We start from the raw sequence: 25,584 nt of genomic DNA on the forward strand, positions 1-25,584 counted from the left end.
AAAAAGAAAATTATTGAGTAGAAAGTAAGATTCTTTGGTGGATCACTATTTTCTTCATATAACAGTAAAAAAATAGTAAAATACCTAACCAGAGCTTAAATTTTTCAATAGAAAAAGCTCCCTTTTAAATAATTGATTTAGAAAGTGCTATCCAAAATCATTTCAGAAAAAAAGTAAGGAGAGATATCAAACATAAAACGGGTAAAAATAGTCACACATTTTGTGGTAATAAAGTGTAAATAAGGAATGGCTTATTCTAACAGTGACCAAAACTCTAAAAAAATGGAGTTTTGATAAAAATATATACTTAAAAAAAACGGCTTTTTATGATGATTCTATTTTTAAAACTCATTAAGTTTAAAGTTACCTACCATAAGTTTATAAGCGTAGATGATGCCTTTATAGACAGTTTTGTTCAACTCAAAGATATAAATGTTGGTTTCAGTCCGGGACTAAAAATATTTTTTATTATCTTCCTTTTTAACCTGAGAAATTTGTCAAAAACCATATCGGACAGAATAGAAATTGCACTTGGTATATAATGAATTAACATGATGGCGCACGCCATTTTATCGTAATTCCCTTAGATAACTCATTTCACCAATTCAACTTTAATATTTATGCCTCATAAAAATACGTTCAATTGCGTAGATAAGCCTTCTATGTGACGGGAGTTTTATGGGCTGTTTCTGTTTTGGAGTTCTAAGGTCGCAACCAAAACAGATAAGAAGATGGGACTAAACCAGACAAAAGAGAAAAAAGAAAGGTTGTTAATATGATAACGCCTTTAGCATCTCCTGCTTTTCCTTGTTGCGTACCAAAGGTGACAAAATTGGAGCCTGGCTTTATGACAACAGAACCAAAGCATTACTCTTAAATTTTGACAACCTGACACACAAAATTTAGCCAGAGTTGTAAGGCATGTATACGGAAATTTACTATATGGGGTTAGTTTTCGGGGGAGGGCGGTAGAATTATCCAAAGCAGTGAAAAACCGGTAAACTCTGTGAAAATTATATTTTCCTACCCAAGCAATCGGTATGCAATTTAGAGGGCCGGGCTTGGGTCTCCTCAATGTACGTTGCCGTAATGTCTAGGAATAAGATTTGCAATTGATTAGAAAAAACTTAAGAAGTTTCCAAAATTCTTCTTTATTTCCATTAAAGGCAAATTATTTATACAAGACATGTTTTAGAAGGCCTCCTAGATGCGAAAAAAAGATGATAGTAAACCCGAATTTTCAAAAATGTCTACAAATGGTAAAAGGAGATTTAATGTTTCAAAACGAAACAAAAGCTTCAACGGTTTTTGAGACCCCAAAAAGACGCGGGAAAACAAATTAAAACAATTAATAAGGAGAACCGAGGGGGGATGTACGCATCCCTCCTCCACTCTTGGTTGAGTAACCTAGGGTTAACCCCCCGAAATTTTAATTTCACCTTTTATTCGAATTATAAAATAAATTGGTTCTTTTATTTTTATCTCTCTCCAAATTTTGTCTTTATACCCTCCCCACACACACACAAACACATCCTGGAAAAAAAAATCCTGCATATTTGAGTTGTGCTTGGTTTTAAAGATGAGCTTCAAATTTTGTGTTGGGCAAAAAAATATATAGCCTTTCAACTTTTGGATCATTGCACCCGACATATCTTAAAATGATATTGCTAATTATGCTCTGCCGATTGTGGTCTATTCTCATATTTTAGTTAAAAAGAATCACTCCAAAGGGTAGCTGTCAAAAATGATAACAATACCACAAATTATTTATCCTTACGAAACCTAATAGATGGTAAAACCTAATAAATAATCTGTGGCAATACTACCGACTACAATTAGAATTAGAAAATCACTGCTTGACCCGCTGCCTCTTGTTAGAACTCGCAGTTTTTAACACTCTATCCCAAGATAGACCCGTTCACAACCAAAAAAAGAAACTACTGAGTAAGGCCCGGAACAAACATCAAACTAAAGGGAGCAGTGCAAAGAGTATGGGTAACTTATCAAACAGTTCGTAATAACGAACTGTAGTAAGGAGCGAGCCGGCTCAATAGTAACCGAAACTCTAAAAAAGGGAATTTTTATAACAAAAGTTACATAAAAAGAATTACATTTTAATGCTGATTTTAAATATATAAATTTCATTAAGTTTAGACTTACTCATCAAAAGTTACGATCCTGAGGAAATTTGACTTATTTTAGAAAATAGGTGGAAACACCCCTTAAAAGTTATAGAATTTTAACGAAAATCACACCATCAGATTCAGCCTGTCGGAAAACACTACAGTAGAAGTTTCAAGCTCCTACCTACAAATAAATTTAATCAGTGAAAATTGGTAAAATTAATGTAGTAACAGGCGTCTGATCGCAGTTCCTGACAAAAAAACGATTCAATGCCATGTGTCGCAGGCGCTTGATGACGTTGACAGTTCTTTTCCTTTTTTTTGTCGTCTCTAGCACCAGTTTCCACTCTTAAAAGCTATCCATACTTTTTGGCAACAGTGTTTAGATAGAATTAGACTTTTCATCACATACAAGTCAGGAAATTACAGTCAGGAAAAAAATGTTAACAGAAAAGTAGACAGCAATATTAGCACCTAAAACAAATAGAAATAAAGTCATGCAATAAGTCAAACTTAAAACGAACAGAGGTTGCTGCGAATGAATAAGTGAAGCCTAAAACCAATACGAATTTAAAGAAATGATCTGGTCATGCTTAAACTATTTGACGGGAACATTTTTCACACTTTACTGAAATCGCGATGTATTTCAAACATTTTTTTCGTTTCTCATAACAACAAAAAATCCCGATACTAACTGGGGCTTACAAATAGAGGCGGGCTACCCCCTCCATCTCCCTAAAAAGCTAAAGCGTTATACTAAAAGGCTGAAAGCGAAACACATTTCGATATGTATACAAGTGATGTGTACGTCAATCTTGGATTAAGAAAGATTCATAAAATCTGGTTGCGGTTGTAAGCTCTATAAGCTTATTAGTTTCGAATACGTTTTTTTTTGGCTGAAACTAAAATTTTACTAAATGTAAACACATTCTGACATGCAAAAAACTCAAGGTTGCATTGCCACAAAAAGTGAATTTTCCAGGCACTTACCAAATTTCTTTTAGGCCTCACCAGTGGGCGATTTATTCCATTCATGCGGTGGTAGAGGCCACAGGCGTTGCATAAATAATGACCAGTACCGTCCCTACGCCAAAGAGGCGTTTCTATAGAGCCACAGTTTACACACTCGCGGCCATCCATTGCTTCAAATTCTTCTGCAAATAAAATCACTTTAATCATAATATGATCGATAATGCATCATGGACATAAATACTGGAATAATCTGGAATCAAAATTACGAGAAAGATAGAATGTCGCAGTAATTAGGTTACTTCGACCCAAGATGGAGGTAACGAAACTGTTGTTTTCTATGTGATTTAAAATGAACAGGATTTATCTTTCAATGATTACACTAAAAAAGGGTACAGAGAAGGGGTAAACGCTTGAACCAGTCTCCACAAAAAATTTTGGTTTTTATGATTCTTACAATAAATGTCTAACGGCTGTTGTATAAATCTCCTGTTTTGCCGTTTTCTAAACTTAGGAATTCTTGAAATACGTCCCCGTCAAATAAACTTATGTCTATATATAAGGGGCCTCCAACTTTCAAAAGTCACTTACACCAGGTGATGCATACCAAGTGCGGCGTGTCCAGCGTTGTGGAGACAGAGCCAAGAATGGCGGAACTGTATGGTGCACGCGGCATTCGACACCACTTGGTACTGGAATGTGGACGACCCCTCGGTTGAAAGCCTGATTCTGGCTCCGTTAATAAAACACCCAAATCTTGTAGAAATTAAATAAAAAAAACAAGTTTTTTCAACTGAAAGTAAGGAGTGACATCAAAACTTAAAACGCACAGAAATTACTTCGTATATGAAAGAGGCTGCTTCCTCATCAACGCCCCGCTCTTTACGCTAAAGTTTGACTCTTTCTCTCAATTCTTCTTTCTAAAACAGTAAAAAACTTTAGCGTAAAGAGCGGGGCGTTGATGAGGAAGCAGCCTCTTTCATATACGAAGTAATTTCTGTGCGTTTTAAGTTTTGATGTCACTCCTTACTTTCAGTTGAAAAAACTTGTTTTTTTTATTTAATTTCTGAACGTTTTTGAATCAATGCATGTTTTGATTTTGGCTCTCCGCAGAGGAATAATCAAAACGAAATTTGCATATTTTTTTTTTTTGGCTCAATAGCTTTCTCATAATTTTGATCGAATGATTTTGAGAAAAAAAGAGCGGGGGACGAAGCCTAGTTGCCCCCCGATTTTTTGGTTAATTAAAAAGGCAACTAGAACTTTTAATTTTTTACGAATCTTTTTATTGGTAAAAGATTTACGTAACTTATAAATTAGCTTACGTAAAGAACTTTTGTATTCTCATGTTTTTATTACATATATATATAGATATGAGGGGATTCGCCCCATCGTCAGTACCTCGCTCTTTACACTAAAGCTTAAATTTTATCCCAATTCATTAAGAATGACCCCCTGAATCACAAAAGCCGTAGAATAAGTAGTTGAAATTACCGAAAATACTTTAGCGTAAAGAGCGAGGTATTAGAAGGAGGTGAGCCCCTCATATGGGTAATAATTTCTGTTTGTTTTAAGTTTTATTGCTGTTCCTTACTTCCAGCTGAAAAAGCTTTTTCACTTTTATTTTTTAATTGTTTTTTTTTTAAATAATGCTAGTAAATCCTGCTCTCCCTTCATGGAAATTTTCTTCTCCCATTACAAATTCTCGAAGGAAAGTTCCCCCAGCATATCCCCCTCTTCTCAACCCCTCCCCCAAACCAAAAAAATCCTCCTGAAAACGCCTGTATACTTCCCAATAACCATTACTATATGTAAGCACAGGTCAAAGTTTGTAACTTGTTGCCCCTCCCACGGGGACTGTGGGGGAGTAAATCGTCCCCAAAGACATAGTTATAAGGTTTTTCGACTACGTTGAATAAAATGGCTATCTCAGAATTTTGATCCGTTGACTTTGGGAAAATAATTAGCGTGGGAGGGGGCCTAGGTGCCCTCCAATTTTTTTGGTCACTTAAAAAGGGCACTAGAACTTTTCATTTCCGTTAGAATGAGCCCTCTTGCAACATTCTAGGACAAATGGGTCGATACGATCACCCCTGGGAAAAAAAAAAAACAAAAAAAAAAAAAAAAAAAAAAAAAATAAACACGCATCCGTGATCTGCCTTCTGGCAAAAAATGCAAAATTCCACATTTTTGTAGATAGGAGCTCGAAACTTCTACAGTAGGGTTCTCTGATACGCTGAATCTGATGGTGTGATTTTCGTTAAGATTCTATGACTTTCAGGGGGCGTTTCCCCCTATTTTCTAAAATAACGCAAATTTTCTCAGGCTCGTAACTTTTGATGGATAAGACTAAACTTGATGAAACTTATATATTTACAATCAGCATTAAAATTCGATTCTTTTGATGTAGCTATTGGTACCAAAATTCCATTTTTTAGAGTTTCGGTTACTATTGAGCCGGATCGCTCCTTACTACAGTTCGTTACCACGAACTGTTTGATATCCAGAATACACTAATAATCCCCTGGGTAAGAAGTAAGAACATCTGTAGTACAATTTAGAACAAGATAAAACCTGAAGTTGAAACTGAAAAAATCCAGTAGCTTTAGGATTGGGATATGGAGTGGTGTTAGAAATGAGAGCTGTTTAGAATCCTCACTTAAGTCAGTAAATATGGATCAGATCCGTATGCAGGGTGAGGATGTTAGGCGGGGCATTAATTTCCCTTCTCAGCCCCCATTCTTTAATCGCATTAATTTCGTAACTGCTTATATTTTTTTCAATAAAATTAACATAATTCGTCTTTTTCTTGATACTTGTATTAATATCCCCCCCCCCCCAAAATCCCAGTTCCTATAATTAAATTCTTGTGTCTTTTGCAGGCATAAACACTACTTTTTCTTAATTAGAATTTTAATGAAGTACTTCATAACAATAAAAATAGGTATATATTTCAAAAGCAAGAACAATTCTCAAATCATATCCGATTTTGGTGCCACTTTTCGGGTTTTCCGACCTCCTAGGACTTAAAAAGTTTTTTTTTTTTAGAAAACACAACTTTCAAAAATTAGTCTTTTTGGAGATTTGTTTTGGTAATTTTTCAAAAATGATCTTTTTATTTTACTTGTTTTCAATTATAAGAAGGGGGTTAGAAGGGGTGTTTAAAGGCTCATTAATCTGATGTTTACGCTGTTGTTTCCAAATGTACACAAGACTTTGGCCGTTTGCATATTTTTCATGCGCTATTTTGCCAAGTGTGCACTGGACTGAAAACAAATTTCGGTGACCCCTCAAAAGGTTAAAGCGCAGTTTATATTTCATGTTCAATTTATGATGACAGGACTTTTTTTCAAACTTGCAATGTCTTCCTATTTATTTTATAAGAGCTAATTTAATTGTTGATTTCATATCTAGATTATACATTTGTTTAATTAATATAGAAACTGTCATATAATTGTCTCAGTTTTCGCTCTAAAGTTGATTTCATTCTTTTTCCTTTTCGGAGAATACGAGAAAAAGCCATAAACTAGAGCAAAGGATATGGGAAACTTTTCAGTGGAAACTGGCACTGAAGTAAAAGAAAAAAAAAGTAACACCAGCTAGCGGTTAGTTACTTTGTTTGAATAGATACTACTAAATACTTGTCTCTTTAGGTACTTCAAAATGCATGCCAAGCATTTTTCTACCTGCTAAGCTTTCCCCAGGCAAATTGCCGACTGGATTTTTATTTAGAATATATTTTGAAACAAAAAAGGTGATTAATTATCAGCTACAGATAAATTTCAGCTTTTTCTACTGCGTTGTATATAATCATGTCAAATATTCAAGGTTGTGCTCACTCTACAAAATCATGTACACCAGGTGGCACGCATCCAGCGTACCGAAATTGTGCCAAGAGTGATGACGGGCTTTATCAAGCGCGGTAGAGCTTTAGTGTTCCAAGAGGTACAGCAGGTGGCAAGAAGTGGGCACCCCCTTGCAAATTTCATTCTATGTTTGGTACTTTCTCCCTTTTTAAGGAGCTCACCAGCCGCTACACTGCTATGGCGCTAGTAGCGCTTGATCCCTATGTTCCAACTCTAAACCGCCAAAGATCTAACCCTCACAAATATCCCATTTTCTTTGAGCTCTTTTTCCAGTCCAAAAATCGTGAAACGAGTTTAATATGTAATACATTCTAAAATATGTCTCTACTGTTTAAGAAATTGTAGAAGAAAACCCTATTTTTTTTACCCTCCAATATCCCAGGTTTCAAATATGGCAGCTAGGTATTAGTCACTCTCTCAAGCTTTTGTTGCAAAGCAGACTTTAAATGTTTGATCTCTTTATTTTTAGCACAAAAATAATGTCGCATGATCAATCACAAGCCGAAAAATCACCACTAAAAATTCCTAAACAAACATTTTGGTGGGGGGTCAGTGTGCCACCAAACAAACTAGTAATGTTGACAGATTCTGATCCCCTTTTGAGTATTTACCAATCAAACTGAGAAAAACTCTTATGAACTTGCTTTTGTCTAACACGGGTCCACAGTATGAACAGGTGCTTGACCTTGAATTGATTTTTGCTTTGATTCAACTTAGTAACACAATCCCCGACAATTTAAATCAATATTAAATAAAAAAAAAGTTTTGTTTGAAAGAAAGGAGCGACACTAAAACTTAAAAAACAGAAATTATACAGAAAGATACAGAAGTTATTGCTGTAAAAAGTAGAGTTTTGAGAAAGAGTTAAATTTTAGTGTAAAGAGCGGGGCTTTGAAGAGGGGACAGCCCCTTTCATATACGGAATAATTTCTGTTCGTTTTTAGCTTTAATGCCGCTCCTTACGTTCAATTAAAAAATCTTATTTTTTATTTATTTCTGGATTTTTTTGAATTAATGCAGATTTTGAAGATTGCTCACCGTACATGAATAATTAAAACCAAATTTGATTATGAATTTACTTTTTAAAACTAATTATAGCCTTATAATAATCCGCGATTGATTTTTGTTCCAGTTATTTAAGAATGACTATTGAATCACAAAGGCTGTTTAATTAGAATAATCACTCCTTTTAAAAGTTAAAAAAAAAACTTTAGCGTAAGAGCAGGCTATTAAGCAGAGGCAACCCCCCTCGTATTCGTAATATTTTCTGTTCTTTTTAAGTGTTTCTGCTGATGCTTACTTTCAGCTGAAATTTTTTTTTTCATTTAATTTCTGGTCCTTTTTTAAATAATACTGGAGAATCCGGCATCCCTTTCATTGAAAATTCCCGTCCCCCATGAAAAATTTCTTGATGGAAAGATCCTCCCACGAAACCTTCTCCCCACGACCCCCACCGGAAAAAATATCCCCTGGAAACGTCTTTATACTTCCCAATAACCAATACTGTACGTAAACAACGAGCTAAGTTCAAGACTTGCAGCCCCTCCTCCGGGGACTGTGGGGAATAAAGTCATCCTCAAAGACATAGTTATTAGATTTTTCGACTTTGCTGAACAAAATAGCTTTCTCAAAATCTTCACCGGATAACCTTGGGAAAACAATGAGTGTGGGAGGGGGACTAGTTGCCCTCCAATTTCTTGGTCACTTAAAAAGGGCACTAGTACTTTTAATTTTCGCTCGAGTGAGCCCTCTTGCGATATTCTAGGACCCATGGGCCGATAAGATCACCTCTGGGAAGAAGAAAAAGAAACAAATAAACACACATCTGTGATCTTTCTCCTGGCAAAAAATTCAAAGTACATATTTTCGAAGATAGGAGCTTGAAACCTCTACAATAGGGTCCTCTGATACACTGAATCTGACGGTGTGCTTTTCATTAATATTCCATCCTTTTAGAGGGTGTTTCCCCTTTTTTCGAAAATAAGGCAAATATTCTCAGGCCCGTAACTTTTGATAGGCAAGACTAAATTTGATGAAACTTACATATTTGAAATCACCATAAGAATTCAATTATTTTGATGCATCCATTGGTACCAAAATTCCGGTTTTTAGAGTTGCAGTTATTTTTTTTGGCGGGTAACTTCTTACTTACAGTTTGTACCACAAATTGTTTAATCATAGTTTATCATTGTTTATATCACTAATAAAATCGCGAAGGGGGCAGCAACCGTAAAAAGTAAAAATCCATTCTCTGATATTGAATAATTACATTTCAAAGTTACTAAACTTCAAAGGTGCCACAAGTAAATATTATGTTTCAAAAAAGAATAAACCTTAAAGAAGCTGTCTAGTGATTTCTTATGCGTTACTAATTGATACAAAATGGCTCAATAAAAGTATGTAATAAATTTTACTTAGCTTACTCTTAAGGAAATATGCTTCAATATGCAAGGATATGTAAGGAACTTCGGACATCAATAAATACATCAATAGAGTTAGCTTTTTACGTTGATTCCGAACATATAAGGTTCATTAAGTTTAATGTTACCCATCAAAATTTGCCAGATTTTCAGAAAGTGGGGAGACACCCCTAAAAAGTCAAAGAATCTTAATGAAAATCGCAGCATCAGATTCAATATATCAGAGAATTCTACCGTAAATACATCAAGGTCCCATCTCAAGAAATGTGGAGGCTAGTTTTTTTTTGCCAGAAGACCGATCACAAATGCGAGTGTATTTTTTTTTCCAGAGGTGATCTTATTTAACCAATAGCACTGGAATAATTGAAGAGGGTTCATTCGAACGAAAATTAAAACTTCCTAGTACCCTTTTTAAGTGATAAAAACGATTGGAGGACAACTAGCCCCCTGACATGCCCCTTTTCCCCATAAAATCGTTCGATCAGAACTTTCAGATAGCCATTTTGTTCGGGATAGATCAAGGTCCAACAACTGTGCTTTTCGGAATAACAATACCTCCCCCATTCCCTTGGGAAAAGGATGTAAGTTATAAAATTTGCCCAAGGTTTACGTATAGCATTTGCTATTGTGAAGTATACAGACCTTTTTTGAGGGGGGATTTTCAGCTGGGAAGATTTTCCAAGGGGAGAATTTTCCTCAGAGAAAAAATTCCGGGGGGGGGGGGGGGTAGCTTTCCATTGAACATTTTTTACTGGGGGAATTTGCCAGAATTCCAATACGAAATTCATTTATTTGTCATACTTTCTGCCGACTCAATTTTATCTATGGAGATATATCGGGGGAATTGTCCGGGGGAAATATATAGAAGGGATGGAAACCAAATGATGAGATCTTCTGCAGGGGGATATGGGATTTTCGGGGAAAATTTTCGACGGAAGAGAGGATTTCCAGCATGATTTGAATAACGATCAGCGAGGCGTTGAGGAGGGAACAACCCTTTTCATGTATGGAATAATTTCTGTTCGTTTTAAGTTTTAATGTGGCTCCTTACTTTCAGTTTAAAAAAACTTGTTTTTTTATTTAATTTTCTGAATGTTTTTGAATTAATTCATGCTTTGATTTTGGTTCACCGCACATTAACAATTAAAACGAAATTTGCACATTATTTTATTTTTGGCTAAAAAGCTTTCTCATAGTTTTGATCGGAAAATTTTGATAAAAAAAGGGGGTGGGAGAGGAGGCTTAGTTGCCCTCCAAATTTGGGTTACTTAAAAAGGCAACTAGAATTTTTTATTTTTTTACAAACGTATTTATTAGTAATAAATATACGTAAGTGAACTTCTATAGGCCCACTTGTATTTTTTTACGTATATGAGGGAGTTCGCCCCTCGTCAATACCTCGCTCTTTACACAAAAGCTTGAATTTTGTCCAAATTCTTTAAGAACGACCCCTGAATCACAAAGGTCATAGAATAAATAGTTGAAATTACTAAAAATGCTTTAGCGTCTAGAGCGAGGTATTGAGGAAGAGACGAATCCCCTTATATACGTAATAATTTCTGTTAGTTTTAGGTTTCAATGTTGCTCCTTACTTCCAGCTGAAAAAACACCTTTTTTATTTATTATCTTATTGTTTTCTTTTAATAATGCTAGAAATCCTGCGCCTCTTCATGGAAATTAAAAAAAAAACTAGTTTTTTTTTTAATGAAAGTAAGGAGCGACATTAAAACTTAAAACGAGCAGAAATTACTCCGTATATGAAAGGGGCTTTTCCTCTTCGATGCCCCGCTCTTTACGCTAAAGTTTTTTACTGTTTTAAGAAGTAGAGTTAAGAGAAAGAGTCAATCTTTAGCGTAAAGAGCGGGGCGTTTAAGAGGTAAAGCCCCTTTCATATACGGAGTGATTTCTGTTCGTTTTAAGTTTTAATGTCGCTCCTTACTTAAATTTAAAAAAGACTTGTTTTTTTATTTAATTTCTGGACGTTTTTTAATTAATGCTTGTTTTGATCTTGGCTCTCCGCACATACATAATTAAAACGAAATTTGCACATTAATTTTTTTTGCTAGATGGCTTTCTCATAGTTTTAATCGAAAGATTTTGAGAAAAAAGTAGCGAAGGAGACCTAGTTGCCCTCCAATTTTTTGATTACTTAAAAAGGCAACTAGAATTTCTAATTTTTTACGAACATTTTCATTAGTAAAAAATATACGTAATTTACGAATTAACTTACGTAACGAACTTCTATATTTGTATGTTTTTATTGCGTATATGAGGGGGTTCACCCCTCGTTGATACCTCGCTGTTTACACTAAGCATAAATTTGTCCCAATTCTATAAAAATGACCCTTGAATCACAAAGGCCGTAGAATAAATAGTTGAAATTACTAAAAATACTTTAGCATAAAGAGCAAGGTATTACGAGGAGGTAAACCCCTCATATGTGTAATAATTTCTGCTCGTTTTAAATTTTAATGCTGCTCCTCACTTTCAGTAGAAAAAAACTTTTCATATCTATTTTTTCATTTTTTTTAAATAATGCTAGAAAATCCTGCGCCATCTTCATTGAAAGTCTCTTCTCCCATGAGAAGTTTTTTCTATAGAAAGATCCTCCAACGTAGTCTCCCCCCTCAACTCCCCCCAAACCAAAAAATACCCTTGAAAACGTCTGTAAACATCCCAGTAACCATTACTATATGTAAACACAGGTCAAAGTTTGTAACTTGCAACCCCTCCCACGGGAACTGCGGGAGAATAAGTCGTCCGCAAAGACATTGTTATCAAGTTTTTCGAATAAAATGCCTATCTCAGAATTTTGATCCGGTGACTTTGGGGAAAAGTGAGCGTGGGAGGGGGCCCAGGTGCCCTCCAATTTTTTGGTTGCTTAAAAAGAGCACTAGAACTTCTATTTTCCGCTAGAATGAGCCCTCTTGTGACATTCTAGGACCACTGGATCGACACAATCACCCCTGGGAAAAAAAACAAAAAAACAAACAAATAAACACGCATGCGTGATTTGTCTTCTGGCCAAAAATGCGAAATTCCACATTTTTGTAGATAGGAGCTTGAAACTTCTACAATAAGGTTCTCTGATACGCTAAATATGATGGTGTGATTTTCGTTAATATTGTATGACTTTTAGGGGGTTTTTTCTCCTATTTTCTAAAATGAGGCAAATTTTCTCAGGCTCGTAACTTTTGATAGGTAAGATTAATCTTGATGAAAGCTATATATTTAAAATCAGCATTAAAATGCAATTTTTTATGCAATTTTAAGCATTAAAATGCAATTATGATGTAACTATTGGTATCAATATTCCATTTTTTAGAGTTTTGTTTTCTATGGAGACGGGTCGCTCCTTACTACAGTTCGTTACCACGAACTGTTTGATTATCTTCCCCCATGATAAATTCCTCCATGGAAAGATCCTCCCATTTAGCCCCCTTCCCCCTCCCCCACCACCTCAATGCGAAAAAGTTTCCCTGAAAACGTCTGTACACTTCCCAGTAACCCTTATTATGTGTAAACAATGGTCAAAGTTAATAACTTGCAGCTCCTTCCCCGGGAACTGTGGGGAATTAAGTCGTTTTGAAAGACCTAATTATTAAGTTTATCGACTATGCTTAACAAAATGGCTGTTTCAAATTTAGATCCGGTGACCTTGGGAAAAAAAAGAAGAGTCAGAGGGGGCCTAGGTGGCCTCCAATTTTTTTGGTCACTAAAAAGGGCAGTATGACTTTTAATTTCTTTTAGATTGAGCCCTTTCGTGACATTCTAGGACCACTGAATCGATACGACGACCCCTCGAAAAAAAAAAAAAAAATAAACACCCATCCGTGATCTGTCTTCTGGCAAAAAATACAAAATTCCACTTTTTTTGTAGATATGAGCTTGAAACTTTTAAAGTAGGGTTCTCTGGTTCGCTGAATCTGATGGTGTGATTTTTGTTAAGATTCTGTTACATTTGGAGGGTGTTTTCCCCTATTTTCTAAAATAAGACAAGTTTTCTCAGGCTAGTAACTTTTGATGGGTAAGACTAAACTTAATTAAACTTATATATCTAAAATCAGCAAAAACTCTGATATCAAAATTCCATTTTTTAGAGTTTTGGTTACAATTGAGCCGGGTTGCTCCTTACTACAGTTCGTTACCAAGAACTGTTTGATATACTAAACATGACGATAATATAATACTTTAGGAACAAAATTATGGAAACTACGACAGAGAATTAAGGAAAGCAGGCCGCGCAGAACGCATTATATTAAATACCTAACCCAACCCTACCTAACCCATAACCACCTCTATATATTAAACATTTAATATATATATATATATATATATACAGCAGTTTTTCTCACTCAAAATAAGCAGAGCATAACCGATCCTAGAGAGGAAACTAGTTTGTGTCAGATTTTGCACAGCATATTTGTTGAATGTGTCTTGTTTAACAGACACGTACCCAAAAAAAGTAAGGCCTGATTTTGATTTCAGAATGTACTATGTTAAAGAATATAAGAGTTTGCTTGATGCCGTATAAAGAAACATTTATGTTCGTAATTGTTTTAACTGCTCAGTCTCCTTACAGCTAATAATTGAAAAATAAACAAAATGAATATTAGTACATGTGCTACTAACCCTACTTATAATTATAATACAACTATGTTTGCTTCTAAATTAAATGTTAAAAAAAATGAAACTGTTTGTGAAAGAAGGACGATCTAAAACAATGGGGTGATAAAACACTACACCATAAACTTTTGGATTCTTTGCACTCAAATATAATAATCAACAAGCAAATAGTGAGTAAGTTATTAAATAAACGCCCCACACAATTATCATGTTGCTCCTAATTAAGAGCAAAGCAAAACCTTGGTATTCCATTTTTTGGGTGGTTTTATTTTTATATTATTTATATTTTTTATTGTTTATATTTTATTCTTGGGTGGTATTATCAAGACGGCTGTAAAATACTTAAGGCCATATTTGCAGATGATCACTAAAGAGAAAGTCAAATTACTCCCCACCTCCCAAAAGAAATCAATAGCCTGAAATGAACCATAAAAAGCGTGTGGATAACTTAAAACCGACCAAATCTAGACATTCAACTCAACCCTTTTACAACCTAAGCCATATTCAACCAAATCTAACCTATTGCAGGACTTGAATTGAATTAATGTTGTGCTGCATGGGGTTTAATTAAATGAGGATAGAAATACATGAGGTGAATTGAATAAGGGTTGAGTTGCTTTGGGATTGAGATGAAGGGGAGTTGAACCAGCAAAAAGTTGAGTTGAATGGGGCGAGGTCTGCGTTGAGTTATATGGGAGCCTTTAGAAATGTTGAGTTGAAAAAATTGAGTTGAATGGGGCGAGGTCTGCGTTGAGTTATATGGGAGCCTTTAGAAATGTATAAATACTTCAGAAGTTTTATCCACCACTTCATTACACCCCCCCCACACACACACACAAACCTGCCCTAAGATACAAACCTCTTAAATCACTCTGTTTTAGTGAAATGATTGAGAGTTGAAACAACCCTTCAAAGTTTTATTTTCTTATAAGATTGAGATGTAATCAAAGCAATTAAAATCATAAAAGCCCATAAAACTACAGAAATTGCGTTACTTAATTGATCACATGGGGATTTCAATAATTTCCAATTGATTCATGAGTAATAGAAATATTCCATATGCTCAAGCACAACAATCCATTGAGAATTTACGACCCATATACAACAACACAAGCAATAAATGTATTCTTAAATTCAAAACTTCTATGGAGGTAAATGGTTTCATCCCAATATTGTAACTCAATCCGTTTTTCTTCAGTGGACCGCTTGACGCGCTGAAATTTATAGCCCTTGCTCTTGTGACCTATGTTGACTTATTTAGAAGTAAGAAAACAGCAGAACTCCAAAAAAGTACTCGACAATTCGCAGCTGTTCTGAATGTTCCATCTGTTTGTTAAAATCTTAGATTTTTTTGTCAATACTATCTATAAATTACAAACGATTCTGACAGGTATTTTACATTGTCGCACCTTTTTTTTAAAAGAGGTTCTTCTGTGATTTATAAAAATATTCGGTTCCCTTGAAATTGTTCGTGTCCTGGAGAAAATATTATAATTTAAAAGCTATCGAGAAACTATATATGACAGAATAATTTTTAAAGACCTGTTGATATTAAACTGAAAATAATATATTAATAATCTCTAAATTATATAGTGTTTCTAATTTCTAATACTAAATGTTAATTTCTCTGTTAAATTACAATTTCTAGTATTAGTACTAATACTAATACATTAAATTATAAGTGACTCAATAGGAATTAATTTAACATTACATATTAAGATTGTGCAAAGAGTGTATCTACTAGGAAGAACCGCATTCAGGATCGTTTTTTTTCGGGGGGGGGGGGGGGTATTAAAAAAATTGGGGAGACCAAAAGAACGAAGAAAAGGTGATTTCCGTCCCATGAACCTTGTCTAAGGGTCTCATGCGAGGGACCCTTTTTGTACGTGTGTGTTTAAGACCAACTTAAAGTCAGAGTTGTTTTTTTTTTAGAAGGAAATATATTTTTGGCTGCAATTTTAAGACCAATTCATGAGCCAGATAAATATTTCGTAGAAAATGAGTGTTCAAAATAGGCATCCCCACCTAAAATTAGACCTTGCTACCAGGGGACTTGTTTTTTTAAACAACTCAAAAACAAGATATACTTATTTTTCTTTTCTGGCAAAAGTGGTTCTCTTATCTATAAATTAATGTGATCTAAATTTAGACAGTAGAAAACAAAAATTACAAAGCAAATATTTGTCTAGGTTGATTCAGTTTTACTGGTAATTTCAGATGGTGTTAGCTGTTTATTTTTTAGTAAGAAACGAACTATTAGTTTTCTTTTATTCCTTTATGCGAGAGATATATCACACGTATATACCTAAATGTCTATTTTTCTAATATGGGCCTACTTTAAAAAGTTTCAGATGTTCTAAATATTCTTAAAATATGGGGAGGGTATGGGAGGAGGGCAGAGGTTTCTCTGTCTAGCTGTTCCGAGGAAGGAGGGGGGCAGCCAGGTCAGCTTCCTCGGGAGCCACAGCTGGGCGTCGCGAAATTGCTCACTTTGATCAAATTTTTCACTTTAATTTGGCTTTATTTTGCTTACATTTGAATCGGAAGGGGAGCATTGTAATTACTTTTTAATTACAGTGTCCCGGGCACTACCAGCCCAAGGATGGCTCTGGGGGGATGAATGTAGGGAGAGCTTTTTGGCTAGAAAAGGGTTATATATTTTACAAACATTAAAAATTTTGGAACACAATGAAAATTAAAACTAATCCTCACATGTGTTCTATATATATATATATATATATATATATATATATATATATATATATATATATATATATATATATATATATATATATATATATATATATATATATATATATATATATATATATATATATATATATATATATATATATATATATATATATATATATATATATATATATATATATATATATATATATATACGCGACGCAACTGGGAAATCTAATTCAAGTTTTAATTCAAAAGCTCCACCTTTTTTGGTATTGATCCTTGATTCTATGTGCACCCTCAAAGGGAGCCAGGCTCTGCATTTTACCCCCCCCCCCCCAAAGAAAAAAGGTATCTGTTGGTTTTCATCACCTATTTTCTTCTTGGGTAGTTTTGAACAATTTATTTCCTATAGGGATATGTTTGCTATTTCCCGAAGTTTAAAAATGCCAGGATATGTCGCAAATCTTTGCATTGAACCAATACTTAACATCTTTAATCAAAACAACACCGTTGATGCCACAAGATTTAGTTCCAAATAATGCAAGTACCCCAGACTGTGTCTGAGTATTTTTGATAGCCTGGAAATAATATTCCTGGCCGAGAGGCAGGCCTGTGGTACCTTTTTCTAGTTGGAGGAGGATTAAGCGTTGAAAATATCTCAAAAGTGCAAATTCAGCCTTGTTAGGTTAATTTAGTCTTTAAAGGAACCGCTCTTCCCTCCTGTGGATTTCCGAATTCCTGATACCTAACTGAAATGTTCGAAGCTATTTGCATGATGTTTTTTTCTTATACTAAATTTGACTTTCGTTTTATGACCCATTCAATTTTTTAGGCAAGAAAAAAAAACCAAAACGGTACTTTAATGATAAATATTGGAGCAATTATCCACCCATGCAATCGAAATTGCACTATGGAATCTGTTGAGCCGATAAATTCGTCAAAATTAAATATGCTCCCCCCCTTCCCCAGCCCTGTGCATAGACCAATCCCTGCCTTGGAGGCTAATTCATAGTGAGGAATAGGCAGTATGTATTAATCTATTACTCTTTTTTAAGGTTCCTTCGAATATTTAAGCTTCAAATCAGGCTGGATTGAGATGGAGTCAGCCAAACTCGTAAACGGTGTCTGACTGAAAGTATTTTCTTAGAGTAATGCTGAAAGGAATAAATCTTTAAGTCTATGCTAAGATTACTGACTAATTAATAAGAGATTAAATTGGTCTTATGTCTCTTGTTAATATATGACTTCTAATGATGCCTGGTTCCCTTATATTGGGACCCTGTTGAAATGCTCATACTTAGAAAATATTATGCATAGGATCTTTCCACCGGCTAAGCTATTATTAATAGATAGATATTTCGATAGATTCATTCACACGAAAGCCTTATTGGGCCATGGTGACTCACAACAAATAAGCAAAAAATACACCATCAAAACGTAAACTGGCAAAACACTTGAACTGACTATTCAAGAGAATCTTCACGATGGTTCATACCTACCCAGACAAATCTACCAATATTATTTATATCTAAATAACACCTACTTTTCTTAATTTTCAAACTCTAATCTCTTCTCCCGTACTCCAGCCAAAAATTTCCACCCACATTTCCCCTAAAAATGACACAAAGACTCGTCCATCTTTCCATGCAGAGGATAAGTGTAAGGACCATCCCTCAATCTAGCCCTCCCTTAATACTTCTTTCGTTATCCACGAGACATAAAATTCACCCTTAAAGTCATTGTCTGTCTTAAACTTCTTTGCTCCAGTTCTCCTTGACCTCCGCATATAGCCCAAGGGACGGTGAGGCGGCTTTCTCAGTGAGGGGCGTAATTTGCTATGGGGCAGGGATACAAATGTCCCCTAGAGACCCAATTTTGCCCTCCCCAGACCTCAGTGTGTCCTCCCCCCATCTGAAATTTAGTTTCCGCAAAAAAGCCTGGCCAAAATTAAGACAAGCCTGCATAATTCAAGTATCCAGAGAAACAGGTCAGTTTTCTTCGGTATATCTTTGCCTTTATAGTAATACATGACTCATTTTTCACTGTCATTTTCAATTGATTTGAGAACTTACCCCCCCCCCCCCACAGGATTTTGACGAAATCAAGCCCCTGTTCTCAGTTGGTCAAAGATGAACTTCTCGAGACTCTAATCCTAGTAGCAACTAACCTGAATGCAGTCCCTACCATCTCTCGAATTCCCTTTCCCTCATTCCATCAGTTACTTCGCCCTGCACGGTCTAATATATTCTTCGCCTGATTTGGCCATGAATCCTTCCTCATATCTTGGAGCATCATTAAAAATGCTTTGTTTAAATAGCCTATTATCTTCTATCGATGACAACCTTTCCCAATGTTTAATCACACTAATTAGCCAACTGTGTCGCATACACTTTATTCCTATATCCCCTCTCAGCATTAATGCATTTAACTTATTATCAAGGCCTAATATACGCTTAAAAAAAACATCAACTGGATTCTCATCTTTATTAAATTTCAAAATAATGCCCAATATGTATTGAACTAGTCAATTATTAATCTTGATAACGATTAATGAATTTATTAATGCTTTACTTAATCCATAATAAAGAGTGGGGTAAAATAAGCTTTCCAGTGCCCCATAGCTGAATTCTAGAAGCTATGGTAATTATGGGAAAATGATCAATTTCATTATTATCTAAGCATTAAAGCAACCACATGTTCACTTGCTTTACGTGCCTGGCAACAAAGTATATTAACTCAAATTTTGACATATGAAAGCGTCAACTACGATGACATGCTGAGTTGACCCACATTGAACAAAAAATGAATATGACATTGAAACAAGTGCGACGTACCGACGCCTGGATGAAATGTCTTAATTGCTTATTTTGTTCTTCTCAAAATGTTTTATTTACTTTAGATGTAATGCATGTCAGATTTACTTTAGCTTTGACAACAACTGTAAATAGTGAAGATATTTCTTCTAACGGAGAGAAGATTTGGATGACCTTTAAGACCAAGTTTCTCAAGAGTGTAAGATTTCCAAGAAAACATTTTATATCAACTGATCTATTACACAATGGCTAACACATTTTCTTGTAATTCAGAGCAAAGAAGAGTCATTTCACCTGGCATTGTAACTAGGCATGCCATTTAATGGCAGGAAATAGTTTAGTTCAGTCTTGTCCGATTAAGAACATTGTTGGGTATTGGCCCACGAAAAAAAATGTGGCCTTCTCTTGTAACTTAAACCAAAATTAGGCACAAGTACATACCCTACATGAAGCAGGGCCTCAAAATTTTGGATGAATCCAACCCCTAGTAAATTCAGGTGAAATTTCTTAGACATGAATATTTGCCAATTTCTGGACCTAAAATTGCAGAATCAGATCGCAACAGTGCCCTCTTCCAAAAGTTTGTCAGTGTGCACGACTAGACTAGATTATATATCTACACTAATGCACTCAGGTCTGCCTTTTTAAGGGATTAGAAGATTATCCTTGAGTTTGGGATATGTCGCAGGGGAATACGCTGTTTTTATGGCACTTGGTATTAACCAAGTGACATATAGCAATCGCCAATTCTTTCGGTCTGTCGGTCCCGGTTTTGCTACTTTAGGCACTTCCAGGTAAGCTAGGACGATGAAATTTGGCAGGCGTATCAGGGACATGACCAGCTTAAATTAGAAATAGTCGTTTTCCCAATTTGACCATCTGGGGAGGAGTGGGGGGCCGGTTAATTCGTAAAAAATAGAAAAAATGAAGTATTTTTAACTTATGAGCGGGTGATGGGATCTTAATGAAATTTGATGTTTGGAATGATATTGTGTCTCAGAGCTCTTATTATAAATCCCGACCGGATCTGATGAAATTGGGTGGAGTTGGAGGGGGGGACCTAAAATCTTGGAAAACACTTAGAGTGGAGGGATCGGGATGAAACTTGATGGGAAAAATAAGCACAAGTCCCAGATACATTATTGACATAATCGGAACGGATCCGCTCTCTTTGGGGTAGTTGGAGGGAGGGGAGGTAATTCTGAAAAATTAGGAAAATGAGGTATTTTTGACTTACGAACGGGTGATCGGATCTCAATGAAATTTAATGTTAAGAAGGATATCGTGTCTTAGAGCTCTTATTTTAAAGCTTGACCGGATCTGGTGCCATTGTGGGAGGGGAAACCTAAAACTTGGAAAACACTTAGAGTGGAGGGATCGGGATGAAACTTGGAGGGAAAAATAAACACAAGTCCTAGATACATGATTGACATAAATGGAACGGATCCGCTCTCTTTGGGGTAGTTGGAGGGGGGGGGTGGTATTTCTGAAAAATTAGAAAAAATGAGGCATTTTTAACTTACGAACGAGTGATCGGATCTCAATGAAATTTGATATTTAGAAGGATATCGTGGCTCAGAGCTCTTATTTTAAACCCGATCGGATCTGGTGACATTGGGGGGGAGTTGGGCGAGGGAAACCTAAAATCATGGAAAACGCTTATATTGGAGGGATCGGGATGAAACTTGGTGGGGAAAATAATCATAAGTCTTAAATACGTGATTTACATAATTGGAACGGATCCGCTCTATTGGGGGGGGGGGGGGGGTAATTCTGAAAAATAAGAAAAAATGATGTATTTTTAACTTACGAAGGAGTGATCGGATCTTCATGAAACTTCATGTTAAGAAGGAATTCGTAACTCAGATCTCTTATTTTAAATCTCAACCGGATCAAGTGTAATTGGGGGGGGGGGGGTTGGGGGGACCGGGAATCTTAGAAAATACTTAAAGCGGGGAGATCAGGATGAAACTGGATGTGGAGAATAGAAACCTGTCTAAGATACGTGACTGACATAACCGGACCGGATATGCTCTCTTTGGTGGAATGGGGGGGGGGTAATTTTGAAAATTGAGGTATTTGTAACTTACGAAAGGGTGACCAGATCTTAATGAAATTTGATATTTGGAAGGATCTTTTGCTTTAAAGTTCTAATTTTAAATTCCGACCAGATCCTGTGACATTGGGGGGAGTTGGAGGGGGAAACCGGAATTTTTGGAAAACTTGAAAATTGGGGTATTTTTATCTTACGAATAGATGATCGGATCTTAATGAAATTTGATTTTTAGAAGAAATTCATGTCTCAGGGCTCTTATTTCAAATTCCAACCAGATCTTTGGACACTGGGGGGAGTTGGAGGGGGAAATCTTGGAAAAACACTTGGAGTGGAGGAATTGGGATGAAGCTTGGTGGATAGAATAAACAAATGTCCATGATACGTGACTGACAGAATCGTACTGGATTCGGTCTCTTTGGAGGAGTTGGGGGGAGGGGTTCAGTCATTTGGCGAGTTTGGTGCTTCTGGACGTGCTAGGACGATGAAAATTGGTAGGCGTGTCAGAGAGCTGCACAATTTGACTTGATAAAGTCGTTTTCCATAATTCGACCATCTGGGGGGGCTAAAGGGAGAGGAAAAATTATAAAAAATTAGATATTTATAACTTACGAGTGGATGATCGGATCTTAATGAATTTTGATATTTAGAAGGAGATCGTGACTCAAGAGCTCTTATTTTGAATCCTGACCGGCATTAAGCCTCTTATTTTCCTTTTTAAATCAATCTATTGATTCATAGAATTTTGTTAGAGCTCATACCATATGATCTCTTGGCTCTTAGCTCTTCTCGCCTCGTCACAAGTGCCATATGAGCTGTTAGCTCTTGTTTTGGGAGGAGTCCAACACTAAAAAAATGTATTTAGTAAGTTAAAGAAAAAATGCACAAAATTTCAGGAGAGGGGCTCTGGCCCCAAGGACCCCTTGGTACCGTTCATCATCTGATATGGCGAAAAAGCACTATTTGGTCAAGTTGTTTTTAATTTCCCTTCCCAAATTTCTTAAACATGCATAATTGCCAATATCTGACCTTAAAATTGCAGAATCTTTACACAACAGGGGGCTTCTTTCAAAGTTTCTGACCGATCTCAGGAGGACTCCCACTATCCTTCTGCTGTGTGCTGGACTCTAATTGAGTCTTTTAAACTTTACCTAAAATATGTAGAATTGCGGAAAAACACAGATACAAACATTGTTGAACTAAATACCATCTTCATTCCCGAGACATGGACGTCCTGAAAGCCTGGTGGACGGGCTATACCCTTCTAACCGTTCAGAGAATCCTTAAAATAATTTTAAAAGTTGTGTCTCACATAGATAATTCAGAAAAGAGGGAGAAAGCAAGGTATTGACTGCATAATCGATGGAACCCGCTCCTCCTCATTGAAAAGCATTTTTTAATATCATAACCAGAAAAAAATCTTCTCTCGAGACAATGATTGTATTTGTGCTTTTTTAAATTCTTTTGTTATCAGAAGATTTAAGGTTTTATTTTGTTTTTAAGCATAAAAACGGATAAAAACATTTCTTTATTTCAAGAAAATAATATTTCTTATTTTTGGCATTAATGTGTTACGATGAAAATAATCATACAAGCTTCATAATACAAAAATTCAAGCGATAGTTTTCAAGTTAACACCTGAGGTTACTTCAAGAAAAGAAATGAGGTCTCTATCTGCTTTAAAATGGGAATGTAAATGGCTCCAAAAATAAAGCTAGAAATCGCTAGAAACAGCACCTCGAATAGTTCGAAAAGAAAGACCATTTCTTTTTTTTTTATTCCGTCCCATCTAAATAAGTCCAAATCTTTACAATTATTTCAGTATTTCTTTTCTTTTACTAGGGGAAATTTACACCATTGTCAGACTTTCACCTTCTTCCACAGGCTGTCCATAATCAAAACACAACGCGTAAAATACGTTTTTACTTTAAACAACCTAAATGTTAACACGATCCTTCTAGTTGATTCTGGAAACATCACCTGCTGCGAGGTGAAATTGGTTTGCGGTAAATTTCGTTGTTTGGTAAACTAAGATAAGGACCTTCCATGAGACACGTTCTTATCTCTTTTTAACAGATGAAGCAAACAGGATATTATTGCGGGGAGGATTGGTCTGATAAAATTCGCTTTGATTAGCCACCAAATATTAAGACGTTATTTATTAAAAATGAAATATGGATTTGTTACACTTAGTCCCTAAAAAAAAAAAGCGAAAAAACTGCTCAGGACAAAATCTAAGGATCGAACCACGAAAATAGAACACTAGAAGAGAAACAAAAGGAGACCGGTTACAATCACTCGCGAGGGCCGACATATGGGGTTTCGATCCCCATAAGCCCAATATAGATATTTATGAAATACAGATATTTATAAACATTCATGTTGAATACAGATATTTCTACAATTTCTCTCGATATCGTAGTGTTATTGTAGATTTGAGAATTTTGCCCGTCCACCTACAAAACAAAAGCAATGTATAACTAGCGAAGGAAACTTGTTGTTTACAGAAGTCGGTTAACTTACGCTAAGTTAAGGATAATCTCTCACACCTAAGCAAGTTCATTCACATTTGTGTAAGGTGAGAATCGTTCAGATCACCATAATCATCATCATTATTCATCACAATCGTCATGAGCAAACTATTCAACAATTAAAAATATCGAATAAAGAATAAGGGTCAGACATAAAAGACTTTTAGAGAAAGTCTATTTCAAAACCTATCAATTTACAAAATTAACTGTTCTTCCAGGAATTTGTCCAAAAACATAACGTAAACTTTTGTAGCATAAAAAAACAATTCAGATATCAAGATATAATTTTCTTGAGAATAATTTCGAAAATTAGGGAGTAAATTTTTCCAGACTGGTTTGGAAGTCAGGAATAAATGGAAGTTACATTATAGATATAGAATTTTAGAGAATTACAATGTTGGCGAAGACCAATTGGTGTGAGCACGGCACATAGCATAGCGAACATATCCTTTATGTTATTTATTTCTATATATATATATATATATATATATATATATATATATATATATATATATATATATATATATATATATATATATATATATATATATATATATATATATATATATATATATATATGTATATATATATATATATATATATATATATATATATATATATATATATATATATATATATATATATATATATTATATATATATATATATATATATATATATATATATATATATATATATATATATATATATATATATATATATATATATATATATATATATTTATATATATATATATATATATATACGAAACAACATCCCTGGGAGACCCAGGGAGAAGTCTCCTGTCCAATTTTTTGACACTGCACTTCCCTTCTCTGTAGTTCTACCTACATATCTCGCCTAGAAAGCATGCAAGAATCTTAAAGCACATTCCCCTTAAAAGGATGTGTGCACCAGACTTGCATCCTTGATTTTGACCAGGTAAAGGTAAACTAGGCAATGTCTATCGAGAATAACATGGATTAGCCAAAAAGTGCGTGTTTGTGTTTTTTGGAACATTTTAGAAGGGTCATCCACCAGGCCCCGTTTCTCCGTAAGTACAGTCCTACTGCGGATGTGTTATTAGAAAGAACACACGCATACCTGGGGTGATTCCGGCGTGGAGTTTTCCAGAATACATTGCTGATAGCTGAGGAGAAGACCAGCCAGTAGTGGCACTCCAAGTCGGTTGTATCATTTCTGGCTTTGAAAGTTGTTCTATGCTTGAAAGAGGTTGAGACCCTCTTTGACGGAGAAAAGAAGAATTGAAATTGGCTGCTTCATTTGACATTGGATATGCTACAAAAAAAATAAATAAACCTTCTAGCAAATAAATAAATATTTTACAGATTGTCTGACACCTCACGTATATCTATATACCTACACAAGCGATATATGGGGAAGATGACAGGGGAAATTCATTTCCTAGGACCATGAGGTACTCCTTTCAAGTAATTTCGGCAAGATCACGCTGTAACATCCCAAAATTT

The 25,584-nt window shown here is 35.2% G+C and overlaps 1 protein-coding gene and 1 long non-coding RNA gene across 5 annotated transcripts in view; one reads left to right on the forward strand and one right to left on the reverse strand.

Annotated features, from left to right (window-relative positions):
- The window catches only part of LOC136030918 (GATA-binding factor A-like), a 119,473-nt gene that overhangs the window by 20,297 nt on the left and 73,592 nt on the right, over nt 1-25,584 (reverse strand). For all 4 annotated transcript variants that reach the window (XM_065710024.1, XM_065710021.1, XM_065710022.1 and 1 more), the window contains exons 3-4: nt 25,199-25,393; nt 3,114-3,277 (exon numbers count right to left, since the gene is read on the reverse strand). In XM_065710024.1, the coding sequence (XP_065566096.1) occupies nt 3,114-3,277; nt 25,199-25,393 (359 nt within the window). The remainder of the gene's footprint in view (nt 1-3,113; nt 3,278-25,198; nt 25,394-25,584) is intronic.
- The window catches only part of LOC136030920 (uncharacterized), an 82,446-nt gene that overhangs the window by 6,360 nt on the left and 50,502 nt on the right, over nt 1-25,584 (forward strand). The gene's annotated exons all lie outside the window — the stretch shown is intronic.

Source organism: Artemia franciscana, chromosome 9 (genome assembly GCF_032884065.1).
Source record: "Artemia franciscana chromosome 9, ASM3288406v1, whole genome shotgun sequence".
NCBI classification, from domain to species: domain Eukaryota; kingdom Metazoa; phylum Arthropoda; class Branchiopoda; order Anostraca; family Artemiidae; genus Artemia; species Artemia franciscana.